Source organism: Tachyglossus aculeatus, chromosome 2, assembly GCF_015852505.1.
Source record: "Tachyglossus aculeatus isolate mTacAcu1 chromosome 2, mTacAcu1.pri, whole genome shotgun sequence".
NCBI classification, from domain to species: Eukaryota; Metazoa; Chordata; class Mammalia; order Monotremata; family Tachyglossidae; genus Tachyglossus; species Tachyglossus aculeatus.
In genome coordinates this window covers 41068197-41090924 of record NC_052067.1, presented here as the reverse complement: position 1 = coordinate 41090924, position 22728 = coordinate 41068197, and the positions used below count along the sequence as shown (strand labels likewise).

The following is a 22728-nucleotide window of genomic DNA, read 5'->3' as shown; positions in this document are numbered from 1 at the left end:
GAGACAGACAAAAAAAGAATTTCCAGAGAGGAGAAAGAAGAGAATGGAAAGATGGATAGGTAAGGAAATCCTTCAATAGCGGAGCATGTGCATTGATTTGTCCAAAAGTACTGTGAATACATAGACGTTGAGGTTAGAAGGATATTACCTGAGCGGAGGGTTTTTGAGAAAGGGAAAACTGTGAGCAAAACCACTCCATCCAAGCCGCACGGGCCAAAAGGAATATAAAGAGAAGCCCACTGGGATGGGCTCTTCCAAGGACCTCCTCTTTTGGGGATCCCAGTCATCCCAGTAGGACAGGTAAAATTGGCGCCCAAAAATAGAGGCGGAATTCCTTCTCTGACTTGCCTTGGCCCAGTTTGGGAGGCTGTTAGTCAATCGATCCTATTTATTGAGCACGTACTGTGTGCAGATCGCTGTACTTAATCAATCATATTTACTGAGCACTTACTGTGTGCAGAGCACTGTACTAAGCACTTGGGAAGTACAAGTTGGCAACATATGCTTAATGCTTGGAAAAGGACAATTTTACAATAAACAGACACATTCCCAGCCCAACAATGAGCTTTGAGTCTTCGGTTTGAGCTTAAAGACAAAAGGATGGGTTTACAGCACTGTCTCAAACTCCTGCCCCGGAATCCAAGCAGAGAAATCCCAGGGAGGGCTCAGGAATATGGCTCGGGGGGTTGGTTTTGGTGTCAGGGAAAACCGTCATGATCCTTTTAGGAATAAAAACCCCAGTTTTACAGCACCTAGAGTGTAGCAAAAACAAGTTTATAAAAGGTAAATCTTATAGAAAGATGATTTACAACTAACTAGAAGGACTTTGGAGGTTAGGGGACAACTGGGGAGACCAGGTTTTGAGTGTCTCAGAGGGGAGAGTGCTACAGGATGTAGCGGTAGTGGCAATGATCACAGAAAATCCTGTTGGTGCAGTGTATCGCACTAGGTGCTTGGGAAGTACAGAATTCAGAAGTGACACATTCCCTGCCTGCAAGGGGCTGCCACTCTTCCTGGGGAAACAAACATGAAAATATTTACAAGTAGGGTTCCAGGTTTACATAATAATAACAATTGCGGTATTTGTTAAGCACTTACTATGTGCCAAACACTGTTCTAAGCACTGGGGTAGGTACAAGCTAATCAGGTTGGACGCAGTTCCCGTTCCACATGGGGCACACAGTCTTGAAATCTCCATTTTACAGATGAAGTAATTGAGAAGTGAAATGACTTCCCCAAAGTCATAGTGTAGACAAGTGGCGGGGCTGGAATTAGAACTCAGGCCTCTGCTCTATCCACTAGGTCATGCTGGGAAAACATGACAAGAAGTCAGTGGGGGAATGGTGGGCAGCCTTGGGGTGACTTTGGTGGTCCCTTTGGCTTGGGTCAGAGAAGCAGCAGGGCTTAGTGGATAGAGCATAGGCCTGGGGAGTCAGAAGGACCTGGGTTATAATCCTGGCTCCACCAGTTGTCTGCTGTGTGACCCGGAGTAAATCACTTAAATTCTCTGAGCCTTGGTTACCTCATCTGCAAAAAAATGGGGATTAAGAGTATGAGCCCAATGTGGGACAGGGACTGCGTCCAACCTGATTAACTTTCATCTATCCCAGCACTTAGAACGGTGCTTGGCACATAGTAAGGGCTTAACAAGTACAATATTTTTTGTGTGTGAGTGTTTGGGGGCGTGTGGGTGGGGTTTGGGATCTTGGGAGAAGAGAGCCGACAGCCAGCTGATATTCTGACTCGGAAAAGAAGCCAATGATTGGCTTCTGGAAAGGGAAATGAGCACTGAAAATGTGCTTTGAAGTTAGTGCGGCAGCACTGTGGAAAAAGGCAACAGCATCATCGAGACCTCGTCGAGTGTTGGAGTGTTCTTCTGCGGATGAGAGGTTCTCTCAAAGGTCCTGCTCAGAGGCCAGATACACTGCCCTCGTCAGAGTGGACTGCATTTCCAGGGTCACTTTCACTACGCACTGGAACCCGTAAAAGTCCCTGTGGACAAGTTCGTCGTTGACCTGGAAGATAAGACGGGAATCACCCAAAGAGAAAATGACTTTAGAGAAGCGTAGAGAGCATCTTAATAAAGATGGTATTGATTGCTTATTACGTGCCAAGTACCGTGATTAACGTTGGGGTAAATACGTAAAATCCCTCTCCCACGTGGAGCTCACAACCTAAGTGGTAGGGAGAACACTTATCTTGTCCTCAGAGTACAGCTGGGGAAAGTGAGGTACAGAGAGGTTAAGTGGCTCCCTAGGGCCACACAGCACAGGTTCCCCAGTTCCTTCCTTTTTCCCCTAGGCTCTGATGCCTCCCATCCTTCCAGCAGAAGACAGGAAGACCTTCAACAATGCACAAGTAGTAGCAATAGTATTTTTGAAGCGCTTATTGGGTGCAGGGCACTGTACTAGATGTCGGGAAACAGTATGAAAACGGAAATTATGCACGGACCCTGTCCCTCAAGGAGCTCACAATCTATGAATAGAAGTAGTTGAGGGTGAGGGGGAATAGGGGAATGTCTCCTTTTTTATTTCAACTATTAACTTTTTCTCTATACTTGCTCCTGGTCTAAAAAACCTGAAGTAGAGCTCTTGTACATTTCTAGGAATTTGTCTGGGACCTAGTAGAGCTTCCCTTTATCCATCTCTTGGCCAAACAGCCACAACTTGATCCTTGGTTATATTTTCTTCAGTACTTTCTTCACTTCTATTTTTTTTTTCCAGTGGAGAATCTGAACCAACAAGGGGCCTTTGGCATTCCTGTTCCAGCCCTTTACTTTCCGATTAATAAAAATGATAATAACTATGTGCCAGGCACTTTACTAACCGCTGGGGTGGATACAAGCAAATCGGGTTGGACGGTCCCTGTCCCACATGGGGCTCACAATCTTAACCCCCATTTTACAGACAAGGGAACTGAGGCCTAGAGAAGCGAAGTGGCTTGCCCAAGATCACACAGTAGATAAGGGGAGGAGCCAGGATTAGAGCCCATGACTTTCTGAATCGCAGGCCCATGCTCTCTCTACTTCGCTACTGACTCCCTCCACCTAATTATAAAATCTCTCTTGGATCACCGAAGACTGGGATCACTTGTATCTATGATATAAGCCCCCTCCCACTCTTTCTTTTTCTCAAGCATGCCTTCAGAAGTCTCTAGAGGCTATCATTCCAGAGGTCTCCTGAGTTAAACAAAGCTACTGTCTTTGTCACTTGGCTACTTCACGGATTTGGGGGTACGCACAGAGGCAGCTAGTCCAGGGCCAGGCTATGTGGACGCGGGGCTGGCTAAGGCCACCCCAAAAAGGCCAAAATGACCCTCAAAAGGCTCCTCTCCACATCCTGTGCCACCAACCAAGCGATCCCAACACAAAATCTCTGATCAGAGCCATTTTAGACCGTGAGCCCACTGTTGGGTAGGGCCTGTCTCTATATGTTGCAAATTTGTACTTCCCAAGCGCTTAGTACAGTGTTCTGCACACAGTAAGCGCTCAATAAATATGATTGATGATGATGATGATTGGCTGAAAAGACCACTCCCTCCCTACCCGAATACTACCAAACCAGCCTTTAGCCACCAACCACTTCTCATTATTTCCAGGCTTCTCTGGCTTTTATGTGAGAAGAAATGGGAACTTCACATCGGTCATTACTTAGAGGTAAGACTGAAAAGTAGCATAGCCACTTGTTTTGTTTTGTTGTCTGTCTCCCCCTTCTAGACTGTGAGCCCGTTGTTGGGTAGGGATTGTCCCTATCTGTTGTTGAATTGTACTTTCCAAGCGCATAGTACAGTGCTCTGCACACAGTAAGCACTCAATAAATACGACTGAATGAATGAATAAATACTCCTGGATTCCTCACTTGCCTGCTGTGTGACCTTGGGCAAGTCAGTTACCTTTTCAGTGCCTCGGTTTCCTCACCTGTAAAGTAAGGATTCAATACCTGTGTTCCCTCCTACTTAGACTGTGAGCCCCACATGGGTTTATTTTGTACTCCCCCAGCTCTTAGTACAGTAATTGGCACATATAATAAGTGCTTAACAAAATACCAGCCGACCTCTCACCCACGACCTGCCTCCGGCCTGGAATGCCTTCCCTCTTCATATCCGACAGACAATTTCTCCACCTTCAAAGCATTATTGAAGGCACATCTCCTCCAAGAGGCCTTTCCTGACTAAGCCCTCATCATTTCCTCTTTTCCCACTCCCATATCCTTCTGTATAGATGTTTGTACATATTTATTACTCAATTTATTTATTTATTTATTTTACTTGTACATATCTATTCTATTTATTTTATTTTGTTAGTATGTTTGGTTTTGTTCTCTGTCTCCCCCTTTTAGACTGTGAGCCCACTGTTGGGGAGGGACTGTCTCTATATGCTGCCAATTTGTACTTCCCAAGCGCTTAGTACAGTGCTCTGCACATAGTAAGCGCTCAATAAATACGATTGATGATGATGATGATTGCCCTGATTTGCTCCCTTTATTCACCCCTCCCTCAGCCACACAGCGTTTACGTCCATATCGGTCATTTATCTATTTATATTACTGTCGGACTCCCCCTCTATCCTGTGAGCTTCTTGGGGATAGGGAATGTGTCTACCAATGCTGTCATATTGTCCTCTCTCAAGTGCTTAGTCCATCATCAATCATCATCAATCGTATTTATTGAGAGCTTACTATGTGCAGAGCACTGTACTAAGCACTTGGGAAGTACAAATTGGCAACATATACAGTCCCTACCCAACAGTGGGCTCACAGTCTAAAAGTCCAGTGCTCTGCACACAGTAAATGCTCAATAAATGACTGATTGGTGGATTGATTAACCTTCCTTCACAACCTCAATACTCAGAAAGGACCTCCCCCAGATCCACAGTATACTTACCTTGGTAAACAAATCGGTAAGCTGCCACTTATTTCCATATCGGGAAAAGACGTCATCTATCGCCTCAATCATTCTAGAGCCTAACAGAGGATTGCGGACGGACACGTGACCTGCCAAAGGAAAACCAGAACATTTCTGCAATTACCTTTTCCTTGACTCCTTCAGTCTTAGCAACATTTCAGAATTTGGTAAACTCCTGAGGCTCCTTCCCCTTAGGGCTACTACAGAGAGGATTCAGGCATTGGACCAGTGGCCGGTGGAGGGAGGTGGACTGTCCCTTGTCGACTGATCACAGGCGGCACGGACTTCCACCTCCTTGAGTATTTCGGGGGTTTTTTTTGTTATTTGATATGCACTTACTATTTGCCAGGCACTTTACTAAACGCTGGGATAGATACATGATCATCAGGTTGGACACACTCCCTGTCCCACCCAGGCTCACCGTCTTAATCCCCATTTTACAGATGAGGGAACTGAAGTCCAGAGAAGTGAAGTGACTCGCCCGAGGCCACACGGCAGACGAGTGGCAGAGCCGGGATTAGAACCCAGTTCCTTCTCACTCCCAGGCCCGTGCTCTTTCTACTAGCCATGCTGCTTCTCGTTTCAGATCCTGGTGCTCTGGCTCCTAGTCTTGGGCAGTGGCTTCTCCCCATTCGTGCAAGAACGTCGGGGGCTTCACCTAACCTTTGGTGGGGGAAACACTGGGGCGGAGGGGGGAACCAGCCCTCAACATCGGAAAAAGGGACATCGGAAACAGGGAAAAATCCTGAGCCTGGCTGCTGGGCCGTTCCGAAATTACCTTTCTGAGTGGAATAGACAATAAAGAAATCACTGGTGGTCGGCAGTCTCTTGACGTTGGATGTATCATCCATTTCCTCTGCGACGTTATCAAATGCTTCCACTCCCCCATCTCTCCTGTCTGTTGGAAAAAAAAAAAAAGAAAGAGATTCAATCAGTGGAATTCACTGGGTGCTTACTTTGTGAAGAGTACTATACTAAGCACTTGGGAGAGTACAATTCAACGGAATTGGTAGACGCGTTCCCTGCCCACAAGGCGCTTACGGTTTAGAGAACCCATGAGGGAATCATCGCAGGGTCACTGGTGGGGTCGGGGTTGATAAGTGGGGGTGTCCACCGTCCTGGCCAAGGAGAGGTGGGCTGCAGTCACCGGGGGCTTAGCAAGGAAGACCCCAGCAGAGCTTCCTGTAAGCTTGTTGTGGGCAGGGAATGGGCTGGTTTATTGTCCTATCGTATTCTCCTAAGCCCTTAGTACAGTGCTCTGCACGCAGTAAGCTCTCAATATGAATGAATGACTATAAATAATGGTATTTGTGAAGTCCCGATTAAGTAAGTGCTTAACATATACCACAGTTTTTATTATTAGTCTGACTCTACAAGCCGCACTGTGTTCAGCGCGTCGCATTTTTGGAAGAAACTACTTTTTCATGGCTTTGAGGTGGATTATATTGGCCTCTCCCTACCACGCTCCGAACGCTGTCAGCGTTCAACGGATCCTGTTGATTTGATTGCTTGATTCTACAGGTGAGGATTTTTCCCGAACGTGACGCTGGGGAAGGCAACGGGCACGTTACAGAAGAACGGGGGTTCGTGGGGAAGACGGTGGGTTGCCTTACCTCCTCTGCAGGCCTGGATTATAAAGATCTTGGGCTTCTCCCGCAGGTTTGGGCAATTTGCATTGTTGAACAGCTTGAAGATCTCCTCCAGGTTGACCTCCTCCTCATCCTTCCCCTTGATGAAGCCATCCACTCCATGGCTCATGAGAACGACGAGGCAGCAGCTCATCTCATATGGAGAACCGTTGATTTTATCCCGGAATGCTCGCAAGTCTTGAAGAATCTCCTGTCAAATGATGTTGGGGGGAAAATCAGTTAATTGGCTTTTCTCTCATTGTCTGTGCGCGTAGGTAGGGGTGGGAGGTGGGGGGGGAAGAGGGGGCAACCCTCAAAGAAAAAATGACCGATTTCTCTGGAGCAAAGAGCTTTTTCTGAAATCTAGATGCGCCCACTCGGTATCTGGGAAAGGGCCACCCTAGGAAGCTGTGGTGTTTAATTCTCAATGTGTTTCAGAGTGTCTTACTCTCAACATCTGAACTTCAGAAACTTAAATTGCCTTTAAAGAGTTAGCAATGCTAGAATAAAAGGACGCAGTCATCTCCCGCTCCCTCTCCCTACTTGAGACATAAATTCAGTTGAACTGGTGTGTGGTCAGACTCCCTAGCTGATTCCCTGACAAAATCAGAGGGTCCACATTCAGCAATCTCCTCCGGAAAGACCCTCAACAATTTCTGTGGCTGGTGAAAACATGCCAGGTGGGCACAGGCCGGGAAAATAACGTTTAAGCCTTGCCGTTTTTCTCTATCTTTGAGGGGAAATCAAAGGAGAGCAGTGTGGGACCTTGAAGGAGTCAGGGGTCCTGGAGGGAAGAGGTCAGGGGAAACAGGAGTACAAATACAAAGCAATTTCATCTGATTTAACCATCCTAACCTGTAGCATATCCCCTCAGACATGGATTTTTTACTAAAGATAAAAAAAGGTGTGAAATCATCCCCTCTCTGAACCGCTGCGAATAGCGACGTTTTCATAACAAATAATTTCAGAGCATCTGACTCTAAAAAAAGTGTTTACCTTTGTTTATTTCAAATCGGCCACCTTTTAGCTGTAAGGGCTCTAATCCCGGATCCACCACTTGTTTGCTGTGTGAACTCGGGCAAGTCACTTAACTTCTCTGAGCCTCAGTTCCCATCTGAAAATGGGGATTAAGACTGTGAGTCCCACGTGGGACACCGACTGTGTCCAACCTGATTTAGCTTCTGTCTACCCCAGCACTTAGTACAGTGCCTGGCACATAGTAAGCGCTTAACAAATACCATTAAAAAAGAGGGTTACTACCTAAGTCAAGGGAAATCCTTCCTCTTGCTCTTTTTAATCAATAAATCGTATTTACTTAGGGCTTTCTGTATGCAGAGCACTGTACTACGTGCTTGGGAGAGTACAATATAGCAGAGTTGGCAGTCATATTCCCTGGCCACAACAAGTTTATAGTCTAGTGTTACCATTCAAGTTGTGACTATATCAATCAATGGTATTTATTGAGAGCTTACTATGGGCAGACTACTATACTAAGTGCTTGGAACTACATTAAGTCTTCGCACAAAGTACCTCTCTCGCTAACGAGACTGACCCCGGAGAGTCACGGAAACGTCCCATGCCAATTTCAAACACGTGGGGAGGTTAAAAACCAAACTGCCCATGCAATCCGTTTTCGGTTCCAATTCTGGAAGCTCTTTACCTTTCCATCGGGATCGATGCACTCTTGCACGGAAAACCTGAAGGCGGCAAGATGCTTCCGCAACTTTTCAATATCCTGGGTCGCCCCGGATCTTCCCTTCTTCACCCCCATCAGGAAGGCCTCCCGACATTTCGACATGTCATACCGCTTCTGGTTTTCCAAATACCAATGGAAAGAAAAAAAAATTAAACCACTTTCCCCCAACTTGAGGGAAAGAAGAGCTCCCTGGGCTCTGAGTTCCTAGAAAGAAGTGCACTGTGGCCTCGTGGCCACAGTCCTGGGAGTCTGAAGGACCCAGGTTCTGATTCTGCCACTGCCACTTGTCAGCTGTGTGGCTTCTCTGTGCCTCAGTTTCCTCATCTATAGAAGAGGGATTAAGTCTCTGAGCCCCATGTGGGACAGGGACTGTGTCCAACCTGATTAGCTTGTATCTACGTCAGCTGAGTATGGTGCCTGGCACATAGTAAGTGGCACATAAAAAACAGTGTTATTTAAAAGTCAGACGCCCCTTGAATTTTGGTCTGGATCTACAGGTGAAACCTAAGAATAAATTACAGTTTCACGTTTACCCAGACAACTGCCATGTGTTGATGGCAGACAGCTGATTATGATTTAGTAAAGAGTCCTGTCCTAAAATGGAGTTTCAGTCCATTTGCAGGATAAGACATATGACATAAGATATATATTCAGTCCATTTGCAGGATAAGACATATGACACAAGATATATATAAGATATATGTCTTGTATATAAGATATACATATATATGTATATAAGATATATATATATGTATATAAGATATATGTATATGTACATAAGATATATATATATGCATATAAGATATATATATTCTTATATATGTATATAAGATATATATGCATATAAGATATATATAAAATATATATCTTATATACGTATATAAGATATATATAAAATATATATCTTATATACGTATATAAGATATACATATATATGTATATAAGATATATATATCTTATATATATGTATATAAGATATACATAAGATATATATCTTATATCTTATGTCTTATCCTGCAAATGGACTGAAACTCCATTTTAGGACAGGACTCTTTACTAAATCATAATCAGCTGTCTGCATTCAACACATGGCAGTTGTCTGGGTAAACATGAAACTGTAATTTATTCTTAGGTTTCACAAGACATAAGATATATGTTGCCAACTTGTACTTCCCAAGCGCTTAGTAAAGTGCTCTGCACACAGTAAGCGCTCAATAAATACAACTGATTGATGGATTGATTGATTGATAAGACGCCACCTGATAAACTATGAGGCTAAAATTGCCGATGGCCACGGCTGATGACAAAAGGACTTTTCACTCTCATTTTGCCCTAAAGCCCCCAAAGTCCTAAATGAAGAGAATAATAATAATGATGGCATTTGTTAAGCGCTTTCTATGTGCAAAGCACTGTTCTAAGCGCTGGGGGGATACAAGGTGATCAGGTTGTCCCACGTGGGGCTCACAGTCTTAATCCCCGCTTTACAGATGAGGGAACTGAGGCTCAGAGAAGTGAAGTGACTTGCCCAAGGTCACACAGCAGACATGTGGCGGGGCTGGGATTCGAACCCATGACCTCTGGCTCCAAAGCCCGTGCTCTTTCCACTGAGCCACGCTGCTTCTCTAATAATAATGATGGCATTTGTTAAGCGCTTACTATGTGCAAAGCACTGTTCTAAGCGCAGGGGGGTGGGGGGATACAGTGTGATCAAGTTGTCCCACGTGGGGCTCACAGTCTTAATCCCCATTTTTACAGATGAGGTAACTGAGGCTCAGAGAAGTGAAGGGACTTGCCCAAGGTCACACAGCAGACTTGTGGTGGAGCTGGGATTCGAACCCATGACCTCTGACTCCAAAGCCCGGGCTCTTTAGAGTGGCCTAGTAGATAGAACAAAGGCTTGGGAGTCAGAAGGACCTGGGTTCTAATCTCAGCTCTGCCATGAATCTATGTGACCCTGGGCAAGTCACTTAACTTCTCTGGGCCTCAGTTACCTCATCTGTAAAATGGGGATGAAGACCGTGAGCCCCCCGTGGGACAACCTGATCACCTTGCAACCTCCCCAGAGCTTAGAACAGTGCTTTGCACATAGTAAGCGCTTAATAAATGCCATTATTATTATTATTATGATTATATGGACTGTGTCCAACCGGATTTGCTTGTATCTACCCCAGCGCTTAGTACAATGGCACATAATAAATGCTTAACAGCTGAAACCAGGGCTAATGCCCACAGTTCCGCTAATCAATCGATCATATTTATTGAGTGCTTACTGTGTTGAGACAACTCTACTAAGCACTTAGGTGGGTACAATATAACAGAGGTGATAATTAAGTTCCCTGCTACGGTAAATAAACCATGAGGGTGATTCAACTGGGCATTAGTTACCCAAAGAAGGAGGAAAAATTAAGGCACTTGGGGGTGAAGAAATAAGAAATATGATGTGGCAGGGCGAAAGGATTCTTCCCCTGAAAAGAATGCTAAGAAAGCTGTCCTCAGCTTATACGCACCATCTCCTGATGATGTGAGGCACTTAATTATCAATCAATCATATTTATTGAGCACTTACTGCGTGCGGAGCACTGTATTAAGCGCTTGTGCAAGTACAATATAACAGACACGTCCCCCGCCCACAATGAACAGTTTCGAGAGGAAAACAGACGTTAATATAAATAAATAAATTATGGATATGGACAGGTGGTGTGGGGCTGGGGAAGGCAGGTGAATAAAGGGGGCAAATCAGGGGGACGCAGAAGGGAGTGGGAGAAGAGGAAGTAATAATAATAATAATAATAAAAATAATAATAACAATAATGATGGCTTTTATTAAGTGCTTACTATGTGCCAAGCACTGTTCTAAGCCCTGGGGGGGATACAAGGTAATCAGGTTGTCCTACGTGGGGCTCACCTACTTTCCTAATAACTGAGGTCCAGAGAAGTTAAGTGACTTGCCCAAAGTCACCCAGCTGACTGCTTCTCTAGGAAGCCTTAATCATCATCATCATCATCATCAATCATATTTATTGAGCGCTTACTGTGTGCAGAGCACTGTACTAAGCGCTTGGGAAGTACAAATTGGCAACATATAGAGACAGTCCCTACCCAACAGTGGGCTCACAGTCTAAAAGGGGGAGACGAAACCAAACATACTAACAAAATAAAATAAATAGAATAGCTATGTTCCTTAATCAAGGAAGGCCCCTTGGAGGAGGTGTGCCTTCACTAAGGCTTTGATGGAGGGAAGAGTAACCGCGTGGCTCAGTGGAAAGAGCCCGGGTTTTGGAGTCCGAGGTCGTGGGTTCAAATCCCGTCTCTGCCACTTGTCAGCTGTGCGACTTTGGGCAAGTCACTTCACTTCTCTGGGCCTCAGTTCCCTCATCTGTCAAATGGGGATGGAGACTGCGAGTCCCACGTGGGACAACCTGATTACCTTGTATCTACCCCAGCGCTTAGAACAGTGCTTTGCACATAGTAAGCGCTTAATAAATGCCATCATTATTATTATTATTGGAGTCAGAGGTTGTGGGTTCAAATCCCGGCTCTGCTACTTGTCAGCTGTGCGACTTTGGGCAAGTCACTTCACTTCTCTGGGCCTCAGTTCCCTCATCTGTCAAATGGGGATGAAGACTGCGAGTCCCACGTGGGACAACCTGATTACCTTGTATCTACCCCAGCGCTTAGAACAGTGCTTTGCACATAGTAAGCACTTAATAAATGCCATCATTATTATTATTATTGGAGTCAGAGGTTGTGGGTTCAAATCCCGGCTCTGCTACTTGTCAGCTGTGCGACTTTGGGCAAGTCACTTCACTTCTCTGGGCCTCAGTTCCCTCATCTGTCAAATGGGGATGAAGACTGCGAGTCCCACGTGGGACAACCTGATTACCTTGTATCTACCCCAGCGCTTAGAACAGCGCCTTGCACATAGTAAGCGCTTAACAAATACCAACATTATTATTATGAAGAGGGAGGGCATTCCACGCCACAGGCAGGATGTGGGCGAGAGGTCGACTAGATTAACTACATACCTGGAAACAGACATACATGTTGGAAAACTTGTACTTCCCAAGCGCTTAGTACAGTGCTCTGCACACAGTAAGCGCTCAATAAATACGATTGATTGAGATTGAAAAGAAGGAAAACCCTCAGTGAGTCCAAACTGACCGGCTGAGCCCCGGGGAGACGAAGAATTCATTCAATCGTATTTATTGAGCACTTACTGTGTGCAGGGCACTGTACTAAGCGCTTGGGAAGTACAAGTTGGCAACATATAGAGACGGTCCCTATCCAACAGCGGGCTCACGGTCTAGAAGACAGTCTAGAAGCCTACCGGCTCATCCTGGTCGCACTGATCAAGCCTTTTCCTCTTATTTCCCGGCGGAAGGAGATTGTTGGGGTCAGGATATGGACCTGGGAGAAACACTGCAAAAAAATAAAAATAAATAAAAATAAAAAAAGTCACCAGCTTCTGGCATAGGTGTAACTGCGTCAGGCCGATTTCTCCCCCTCTTGACTGCAAGCTCATTGTGGGCAGGGCGCGTGTGTTATTTTGTTGTGGTGTACCGCCCCATGCGCTTAGTACAGTGCCTGGTACATAGCAAGCAGCGTGGCTCAATGGAAAGAGCCCGGGCTTGGGAGTCAGAGGTCGTGGGTTCTAATCCTGGCTTCGCCACTTGGCAGCTGTGACTTGGGCAAGTCGCTTCACCTCTCTGGGCCTCAGTTCCCTCATCTGTACAATGGGTTCCTCCCTTCAAGGCCCTACTGAGAGCTCACCTCCTCCAGGAGGCCTTCCCAGACTGAGCCCCTCCCTTCCTCTCCCCCTCGTCCCCCTCTCCCTCTCCTCATCTTACCTCCTTCCCTTCCCCACAGCACCTGTATATATGGATATATGTTTGTACATATTTATTACTCTATTTATTTATTTTACTTGTACATATCTATTCTATTTATTTTATTTTGTTAGTATGTTTGGTTTTGTTCTCTGTCTCCCCCTTTTAGACCGTGAGCCCACTGTTGGGTAGGGACTGTCTCTATATGTTGCCAATTTGTACTTCCCAAGCGCTTAGTACAGTGCTCTGCACATAGTAAGCACTCAATAAATACGATTGATGATGATGATTTATTTTATTTTGTTAGTATGTTTGGTTTTGTTCTCTGTCTCCCCCTTTTAGACCGTGAGCCCACTGTTGGGTAGGGACTGTCTCTATATGTTGCCAATTTGTACTTCCCAAGCGCTTAGTACAGTGCTCTGCACATAGTAAGCGCTCAATAAATACGATTGATGATGATGATTTATTTTATTTTGTTAGTATGTTTGGTTTTGTTCTCTGTCTCCCCCTTTTAGACCGTGAGCCCACTGTTGGGTAGGGACCGTCTCTATATGTTGCCAATTTGTACTACCCAAGTGCTTAGTACAGTGCTCTGCACATAGTAAGCGCTCAATAAATACGATTGATGATGATGATTTATTTTATTTTGTTAGTATGTTTGGCTTTGTTCTCTGTCTCCCCCTTTTAGACCGTGAGCCCACTGTTGGGTAGGGACCGTCTCTCTATGTTGCCAACTTGTACTACCCAAGTGCTTAGTACAGTGCTCTGCACATAGTAAGCACTCAATAACTACGATTCATGATGATGATGACTGTGAGTCCCATGTGCGACAACGGGATTACCTTGGATCCCCCCAAGTGCTTAGAACATATACGTTGCCAACTTGTACTTCCCAAGCGCTTAGTACAGTGCTCTGCACACAGTAAGCGCTCAATAAATACGATTGATGACTAACGAATATCATTGTCATCACAGTGATTACCTTGTATCCCCTCCCAAGCACTTAGAACAGCGCCTGGCCCATAGTAAGCGCTCAACAAATATCACTGTCATCATAGTAAGAGCTTAACAAATGCCACAATTATTATTATTATTATTATTCCAGTGCTCGGCACCCAGTAAATGCTCTATAAATACGCTCGACTGATTGCTTTGCCTCTCTTTTGTTATGGTTTAAGTGTTCACTATGTGCCGGGCACTGTACTAACTTCTGGAGGCGGCCACAGGCCAATCAGCAGCGCGGCTCAGTGGCAAGAGCCCGGGCTTGGGAGTCAGAGGTCGTGGGTTCTAATCCTGCCTCCGCCACTTGTCAGCTGGGTGACTTTGGGCAAGTCACTTCGCTTCCCTGGGCCTCAGTCGCCTCATCTGGAAAATGGGGGTTAAGACTGTGAGACCCATGTGGGACAACCCGATTACCTTGTTTCCCCCCCCCCCCCCCAGGGCGCTTAGAACAGTGCTTGGCACATAGTAAGCGCTTGACAAATGCCATCATTATTATTATTAAATCAGGCTGGACGTGGCCCCTGAACCACGTGGGGCTCGGAGTCTTAATCCCCATTTTACAGATAATAATAAGCAGCGTGGCTCAGTGGAAAGAGCGCGGGCTTTGGAGTCAGAGGTCGCGGGTTCAAATCCCGGCTCCTCCGATTGCCAGCTGTGTGAATTTGGGCAAGTCACTTAGCTTCTCTGGGCCTCAGTTCCCTCATCTGTAAAATGGGGATGAAAGACTGTGAGCCCCCCGAGGGACAACCTGATCACCTTGCAACTTCCCAAGGGCTTAGGACACTGCTTTGCACATAGTAAGCACTTAATAAATGCCATCACTATTATTATTATTAAGCGCTTACTATGTGCCCAGTACTGTTCTAAGCGCTGGAGGCAACACAGGGTAGTCAGGTTGTCCCACGAGGGGCTCACAGTCTTAATCCCCATTTGACAGATGAGGGAACTGAGGCCCAGAGAAGTGAAGGGACTCTCCCAAAGTCACCCAGCTGACAAGTGGTAGAGCCGGGATTAGAACCCAGGACCTCTGACTCCCAAGCCCGGGCTCTTTCCACTGAGCCACGCTGCTTCTCTATGAGGGAACCGAGGCCCAGAGACGTGAAGTGACTTGCCCAAGGCCACCCGGACGTAGAGAAGCAGCGTGGCTCACTGGAAAGAGCCCAGGCTTTGGAGTCAGAGGTCGCGGGTTCAAATCCCGGCTCCACCAACTGTCAGCTGTGTGACTTTGGGCAAGTCACTTCACTTCTCTGGGTCTCAGTTCCCTCATCTGGAAAATGGGGATGAAAACTGTGAGCCCCCCCCGTGGGACAACGTGAACACCTTGTAACCTCCCCAGCGCTTAGAACAGTGCTTGGCACACAGTAAGCACTTAACAAATATATGTTGCCAACTTGTACTTCCCAAGTGCTTAGTACAGTGCTCTGCACACAGTAAGCGCTCAATAAAAACGATTGAATGACTGAATGACAAAAGAAGCAGCATGGCTCAGTGGAAGGAGCGCGGTGTTTGGAGTCAGAGGTCATGGGTTCAAATCCCGGCTCTGCCAACTGTCAGCTGTGTGACTCTGGGCAAGTCACTTCACTTCTCTGGGCCTCAGTTCCCACATCTCTATTTGTTTATTTTACTTGTACCCATTTATTCTACTTATTTTATTTGGTTTATATGTTTTCTTTTGTTGTCCGTCTCCCCCTTCTAGACTGTGAGCCCACTGTTGGGTAGGGACGGTCTCTATATGTTGCCAACTTGTACTTCCCAAGTGCTCAGTACAGTGCTCTGCACACAGTAAGCGCTCAATAAATACAACTGAATGACTGAATGACAAAAGCCCACTGTTGGGTAGGGACCATCTCTATATGTTGCCAACTTGTACTTCCCAAGCGCTTAGTACAGCGCTCTGCACACAGTAAGCGCTCAATAAATACGACTGAATGAATGAATTACCATTATTATTATTATTGTTTAGGGGCTTCCTCTCTCCCTCCTCATCCCCCCCGCCTTACCTCCTTCCCCTCCCCACAGCACCTGTAGATATGTATATATGTTTGCACATATTTATTACTCTAGTAATTTATTTATTTTACTTGTACATATTTATTCTATTTATTTTGGTAATATGTTTGGTTTTGTTGTCTGTCTCCCCCTTCTAGACTGTGAGCCCACTGTTGGGTAGGGACCCTCTCTATGTGTTGCCGACTTGTCCTTCCCAAGCGCTTAGTCCAGTGCTCTGCACACAGTAAGTGCCCAATGAAGACGATTGAATGAATGAATAAAATGGGGATGAAGACTGTGAGCCCCCCGTGGGACCACCTGATCACCTTGTAACCTCCCCAGCGCTCAGTACAGTGCTCTGCACATAGTAAGTGCTTAATGAATGCCATCAATAAATACAATGGATGAATGATTATTGGTGTTAAGGGGCGGGATTGGAACTTGTACTTGTTGCCGACTTGTCCTTCCCAAGCGCTTAGTACAGTGCTCTGCACACAGTAAGCGCTCAATAAATACGATTTATTTATTTATCTTACTTGTACATATCTATTCTATTTATTTTATTTTGTTAGTATGTTTGGTTTTGTTCTCTGTCTCCCCCTTCTAGACTGTGGGTAGCGACTGTCTCTATGTGTTGCCAACTTGTCCTTCCCAAGCGCTTAGTCCAGTGCTCTGCACACAGTAAGTGCTCAATAAATACGATTTATTTATTTATTTATCTTACTTGTACCTATTTATTCTATTTATTTTATTTTGTTAGTACGTTTGGTTTTGTTCTCTGTCTCCCCCTTCTAGACTGTGAGCCCGCTGTTGGGTAGGGACTGTCTCTATGTGTTGCCGACTTGTCCTTCCCAACGCTTAGTCCAGTGCTCTGCACACAGTAAGCGCTCAATAAATACGATTGATTTATTTATCTTGTACCTATCTATTCTATTTATTTTGTTAGTATGTTTTGTTTTGTTGTCTGTCTCCCCCTTCTAGACTGTGAGCCCAATGTTGGGTAGGGGCTGTCTCTATGTGTTGCCCACTTGTACTTCCCAAGAGCTTAGTACAGCGCTCTGCACACAGTAAGCGCTCAATAAATACGATTTATTTATGTATTTATCTTACTTGTACATATCTATTCTATTCATTTTATTTTGTTAGTACGTTTGGTTTTGTTCTCTGTCTCCCCCTTTTAGACTGCGAGCCCATTGTTGGGTAGGGACTGTCTCTATATGTTGCCAACTTGTACTTCCCAAGCGCTTAGTACAGCGCCCTGCACACAGTAAGCGCTCAATAAATACGATTGATTTATTTATCTTACTTGTACCTATCTATTCTATTTATTTTATTTTGTTAGTATGTTTGGTTTTGTTCTCTGTCTCCCCCTTCTAGACTGTGAGCCCACTGTTGGGTAGGGACCGTCTCTATATGTTGCCAACTTGTACTTCCCAAGCGCTTAGTACAGTGCTCTGCACACAGGAAGCGCTCAATAAATACGATTTATTTATCTTGTACATACCTATTCTATATATTTTATTTTGTTAGTATGTTTGGTTTTGTTCTCTGTCTCCCCCTTCTAGACTGTGAGCCCACTGTTGGGTAGGGACTGTCTCTATGTGTTGCCGACTTGTCCTTCCCAAGCGCTTAGTACAGCGCTCTTCACACAGTAAGTGCTCAATAAATACAATTTATTTATTTATTTATCTTACTTGTACCTATCTCTTCTATTTATTTTATTTTGTTAGTACGTTTGGTTTTGTTGTCTGTCTCCCCCTTCTAGACTGTGAGCCCGCTGTTGGGTGGGGACTGTCTCTATGTGTTGCCCACTTGGACTTCCGAAGCGCTTAGTACAGTGCTCTGCACACAGTAAGCGCTCAATAAATAAGATTTATTTATTTATCTTGTACCTATCTATTCTATTCATTTTATTTTGTTAGTATGTTTGGTTTTGTTGTCTGTCTCCCCCTTCTAGACTGTGAGCCCACTGTTGGGTAGGGACTGTCTCTATGTGTTGCCGACTTGTCCTTCCCAAGCGCTTAGTACAGTGCTCTGCACACAGTAAGCGCTCAATAATTGCAATTTATTTATTTATCTTGTACATATCTATTCTATTTATTTTATTTTGTTAGTGTGTTTCGTTTTGTTCTCTGTCTCCCCCTTCTAGACTGTGAGCCCGCTGTTGGGTAGGGACCGTCTCTATATGTTGCCAACTTGTCCTTCCCAAGCGCTTAGTACAGTGCTCTGCACACAGTAAGCGCTCAATAAATACGATTGATTTATTTATCTTACTTGTACCTATCTATTCTGTTTATTTTATTTTGTTAGTATGTTTGGTTTTGTTCTCTGTCTCCCCCTTCTAGACTGTGAGCCCGCTGTTGGGTAGGGACTGTCTCTATATGTTGCCAACCTGCACTTCCCAAGCACTTAGTACAGCGCTCTGCACACAGTAAGCGCTCAATAAATACGATTTATTTATTTATCTTGTACATATCTATTCTATTTATTTTATTTTGTTAGTACGTTTGGTTTTGTTCTCCGTCTCCCCCTTCTAGACTGTGAGCCCGCTGTTGGGTAGGGACCGTCTCTATGTGTTGCCGACTTGTCCTTCCCAAGCGCTTAGTACAGCGCTCTGCACACAGTAAGCGCTCAATAAATACGATTTATTTATTTATTCATTTATCTTACTTGTACCTATCTATTCTATTTATTTTATTTTGTTAGTACGTTTGGTTTTGTTGTCTGTCTCCCCCTTCTAGACTGTGAGCCCGCTGTTGGGTAGGGACTGTCTCTATGTGTTGCCCACTTGGACTTCCCAAGCGCTTAGCACAGTGCTTTGCACACAGATAGCTCTCAATAAATACGATTTATTTATTTATTCATTTATCTTACTTGTACGTATCTATTCTATTTATTTTATTTTGTTAGTACGTTTGGTTTTGTTGTCTGTCTCCCCCTTCTAGACTGTGAGCCCGCTGTTGGGTGGGGACTGTCTCTATGTGTTGCCCACTTGGACTTCCCAAGCGCTTAGTACAGTGCTCTGCACACAGTAAGCGCTCAATAAATAAGATTTATTTATTTATCTTGTACCTATCTATTCTATTCATTTTATTTTGTTAGTATGTTTGGTTTTGTTCTCTGTCTCCCCCTTCTAGACTGTGAGCCCACTGTTGGGTAGGGACCGTCTCTATATGTTGCCAACTTGGACTTCCCAAGCGCTTAGCACAGTGCTCTGCACACAGTAGGCGCTCAATAAATACGATTGAATGAATGAATGAATGAATGAACTCCTCAGGCCCGCGCGCGCGCGCCCCCTGGCGCCCGCACCGAGTACGACCCCGCCGCCGCCGCCGCCACCGCCCCCCACCCCCCGCGCGCCGATGACGTCATCGGGCTCACCGGGCGCGCGCAGGCCGGGCGTGGCTTCGAGCGCGCGCTGCAGCGCGTCGGGGGCGCGCGGGCCCAGGTGGAACTGCAGGAGGCGGAGCAGGGCGGGCCCGTCGTGGGCCTGGGCCAGCAGCCCCGCGGGGAGCCGGTCGGGCGCCGGCAGGTAGCTCAGCTGGAACTTCAGCCGCTTCAGCTCCTGCGGCCGCAGCCGCTCCACGGCGCCCTGCAAGGGCGGAGCCATGGCCGCCCGGCACCCGCGCGCCCGACACGCACGGACGAACACCAGAAGTGGCGGGAACGCCGAGCCCCGCCCCGCCCATTGGTCCACGCCCGTCCCGCCCTTTGGCCGCGCCCGCGCCCATTGGTCCCGCCCCCTGTCCCCGCCCCGCGCTCATTGGTCCCTCCCTCCGTCCCCGCCCCCTCCAATTCTCTCTGGCCCCGCCCACTCCGCAGCCGGCGCATGCGCAGTCCGGCCAGGCCCCGGAGACCGCGTTCATTCGTTCATTCATTCATCCGTTCGTTCATTCGTTCACTCATTCGCTCGTTCGTTCATTCATTCATTCATCCGTTCGCTCGTTCACTCATTCATTCATCCGTTCATTCGTTCGTTCACTCATTCATGCATCCGTTCGTTCGCTCGTTCACTCATTCATTCATATGTTCGTTCGCTCGTTCACTCATTCATTCGTTCGTTCATTCATTCGCTCGTTCATTCATTCATTCATCCGTTCGCTCGTTCACTCATTCTTTCGTTCATTCATTCATTCATCCATTCGTTCGCTAGTTCATTCATTCATTCATCCGTTCGTTCGCTCGTTCGCTCGTTCACTCATTCATTCATCCGTTCGTTCATTCGTTCGTTCGTTCATTCATTCATTCATTCATCCGTTATTTCATTCGTTCGCTCGTTCACTCATTCGCTCGTTCGTTCATTCATTCATCGATTCGTTCGCTCGTTCATTCATTCATTCATTCATCCGTTCGTTCATTCATTCGCTCGTTCATTCATCCATTCATCCGTTCGTTAATTCATTCGCTCATTCACTCATTCATTCATTCGTTCATTCATTCGTTCACTCGTTCACTCATTCGCTCGTTCATTCATTCATTCATCCATTCGTTCGCTCGTTCATTCATTCATTCATCCGTTCGTTCATTCGTTCGCTCGTTCACTCATTCATTCATCCGTTCATTCATTCATTCGCTCGTTCACTCATTCATTCATCCGTTCGTTCATTCGTTCGCTCGTTCACTCATTCATTCATCCGTTCGTTCATTCCTTCGCTCGTTCATTCATTCATTCATTCATCCGTTCGTTCATTCATTCGCTCGTTCATTCATCCATTCATCCGTTCACTCATTCATTCATCCGTTCGTTCATTCATTCTCTCATTCACTCATTCATTCATCCGTTCGTTCATTCGTTCGCTCGTTCACTCATTCATTCATCCGTTCGTTCATTCATTCGCTCGTTCGTCCATTCATTCATTCGTCCGTTCCTTCATTCATCCATTCGTTATTGAGCACTCTCCGTGGACATTCATTCATTCGCTCATATTTGCTGAGCGCTTACTGCGTGCAGAGCACTGTACTAAGCGCTTAGGAGAGGATGAATAATAATGATGGCATTTATTAAGCGCTTACTATGTACAAAGCACTGTTCTAAGCGCTGGGGAGGTTACAAGGTGATCAGGTTGTCCCACGGGGGGGTCTCACAGTCTTCATCCCCATTTGACAGATGAGGGAACTGAGGCCCAGAGAAGTGAAGTGACTTGCCCAAAGCCACACAGCTAAGTGTTGGTCAGGATTTGAACCCATGACCTCTGACTCCAAAGCCCGGGCTCTTTCTACTGAGCCACGCTGCTTCTCGAATTAATTATTATTATGATGGTATTTGTTAAGTGCTTACTATGTGCAAAGCACTGTTCTAAGCGCTGGAGAGGATACAATAATAACAACAATGATGGCATTTATTAAGCGCTTACTATGTGCAAAGCACTGTTCTAAGCACTGGGGAGGCTACAAGACTATCAGGTTGTCCCACGGGGGGCTCACAGTCTCAATCCCCATTTTACAGATGAGGCGACTGAGGCACAGAGAATAATAATAATAATAATAATGACATTCATTAAGCGCTTTCTATGTGCAAAGCACTGTTCTAAGCACTGGGGAGGCCACAAGACTATCAGGTTGTCCCACGGGGGCTCACAGTCTCAATCCCCATTTTACAGATGAGGCGACTGAGGCACAGAGAATAATAATAATAATAATGACATTCATTAAGCGCTTACTATGTGCAAAGCACTGTACCAAGCGCTGGGGAGGTCACACGGTGGTCAGGCTGTCCCACGAGGGGCTCACACAGCCTTCATCCCCATTTTACGGGTGAGGCCACGGAGGCCCAGAGAAGTGAAGCGACTTGCCCAGAGTCACACGGGTGACAACTGGCGGAGGTGGGATTTGAACCCGCGACCTCTGAGTCCAAAGCCCGGGCTCTTTCCGCTGAGCCACGCTGAGAAGTGAAGTGACTTGTCCAAGGTCACTAAGCAGGCAACTGGAGAAGCCAGGGTTAGTCCGAAGTCCGGGCCCGGGCTCTTTCCACCAGGCCGAACTACTGCTCCAACTCCGACTCTACTACGCACGGTGACAGACTCAGTTTGGAAAAAACCAAAGGAAAAAACTAGGAATTTTCAAAGGAGCGAAAAATGTCTTTGTGCCCATTTTGGTTCCCCCCCCCCTCCCCCAGGCTGCCTCACCTTCCTCCATTATTAATTATAATAATAATAATTATTCCTATTATGGCATTTGTTAAGCGCTCACCATGTGCAAAGCACTGTTCTAAGCGCTCGGGAGGTCCCAAGGTGATCAGGTTGTCCCACGGGGGGCTCGCAGTCTTAATCCCCGTTTTACAGATGAGGGAACTGAGGCACAGAGAAGTGAAGTGACTTGCCCAATCGGCAACATAATAATACTAATGATGGCATTTGTTAAGTGCTTACTAGGTGCCAAGCACTGTTCTAAGCGCTGGTCACGTTGTCCCACATGAGGCTCATAGTCTTAATCCCCATGCTACAGATGATGTAACTGAGGCACAGAGAAGTGACTTGCCCAATTGGCAACACAATAATAATAATAATAATAATAATGATGATGATAATGGCATTTGTTATGTGCTTACTATGAGCAAAGCACTGTTCTAAGCGCTGGGGAGAATACAAAGTGATCAGGTTGTCCCACGTGAGGCTCACAGTCTTAATCCCCATGTTACAGATGATGTAACTGAGGCACAGAGAAGTTAAGTGACTTGCCCGATCAG

At 45.9% G+C, this 22728-nt stretch overlaps 1 protein-coding gene across 1 annotated transcript; it reads right to left on the bottom strand.

The window, feature by feature from the left end:
• Window positions 1-1612: 1612 nt before the first annotated feature.
• LOC119941431 (caspase-14-like) lies at window positions 1613-19653 on the bottom strand. The gene is made up of 7 exons (XM_038761868.1): window positions 19425-19653; window positions 12554-12645; window positions 8191-8340; window positions 6516-6741; window positions 5681-5800; window positions 4882-4991; window positions 1613-2015 (listed from the first exon to the last, which is right to left on the bottom strand). Exons 1-7 carry the CDS (start codon window positions 19651-19653, stop codon window positions 1896-1898), a joined length of 1047 nt encoding a protein of 348 aa, XP_038617796.1. The 3' UTR covers window positions 1613-1895.
• Window positions 19654-22728: the final 3075 nt, after the last annotated feature.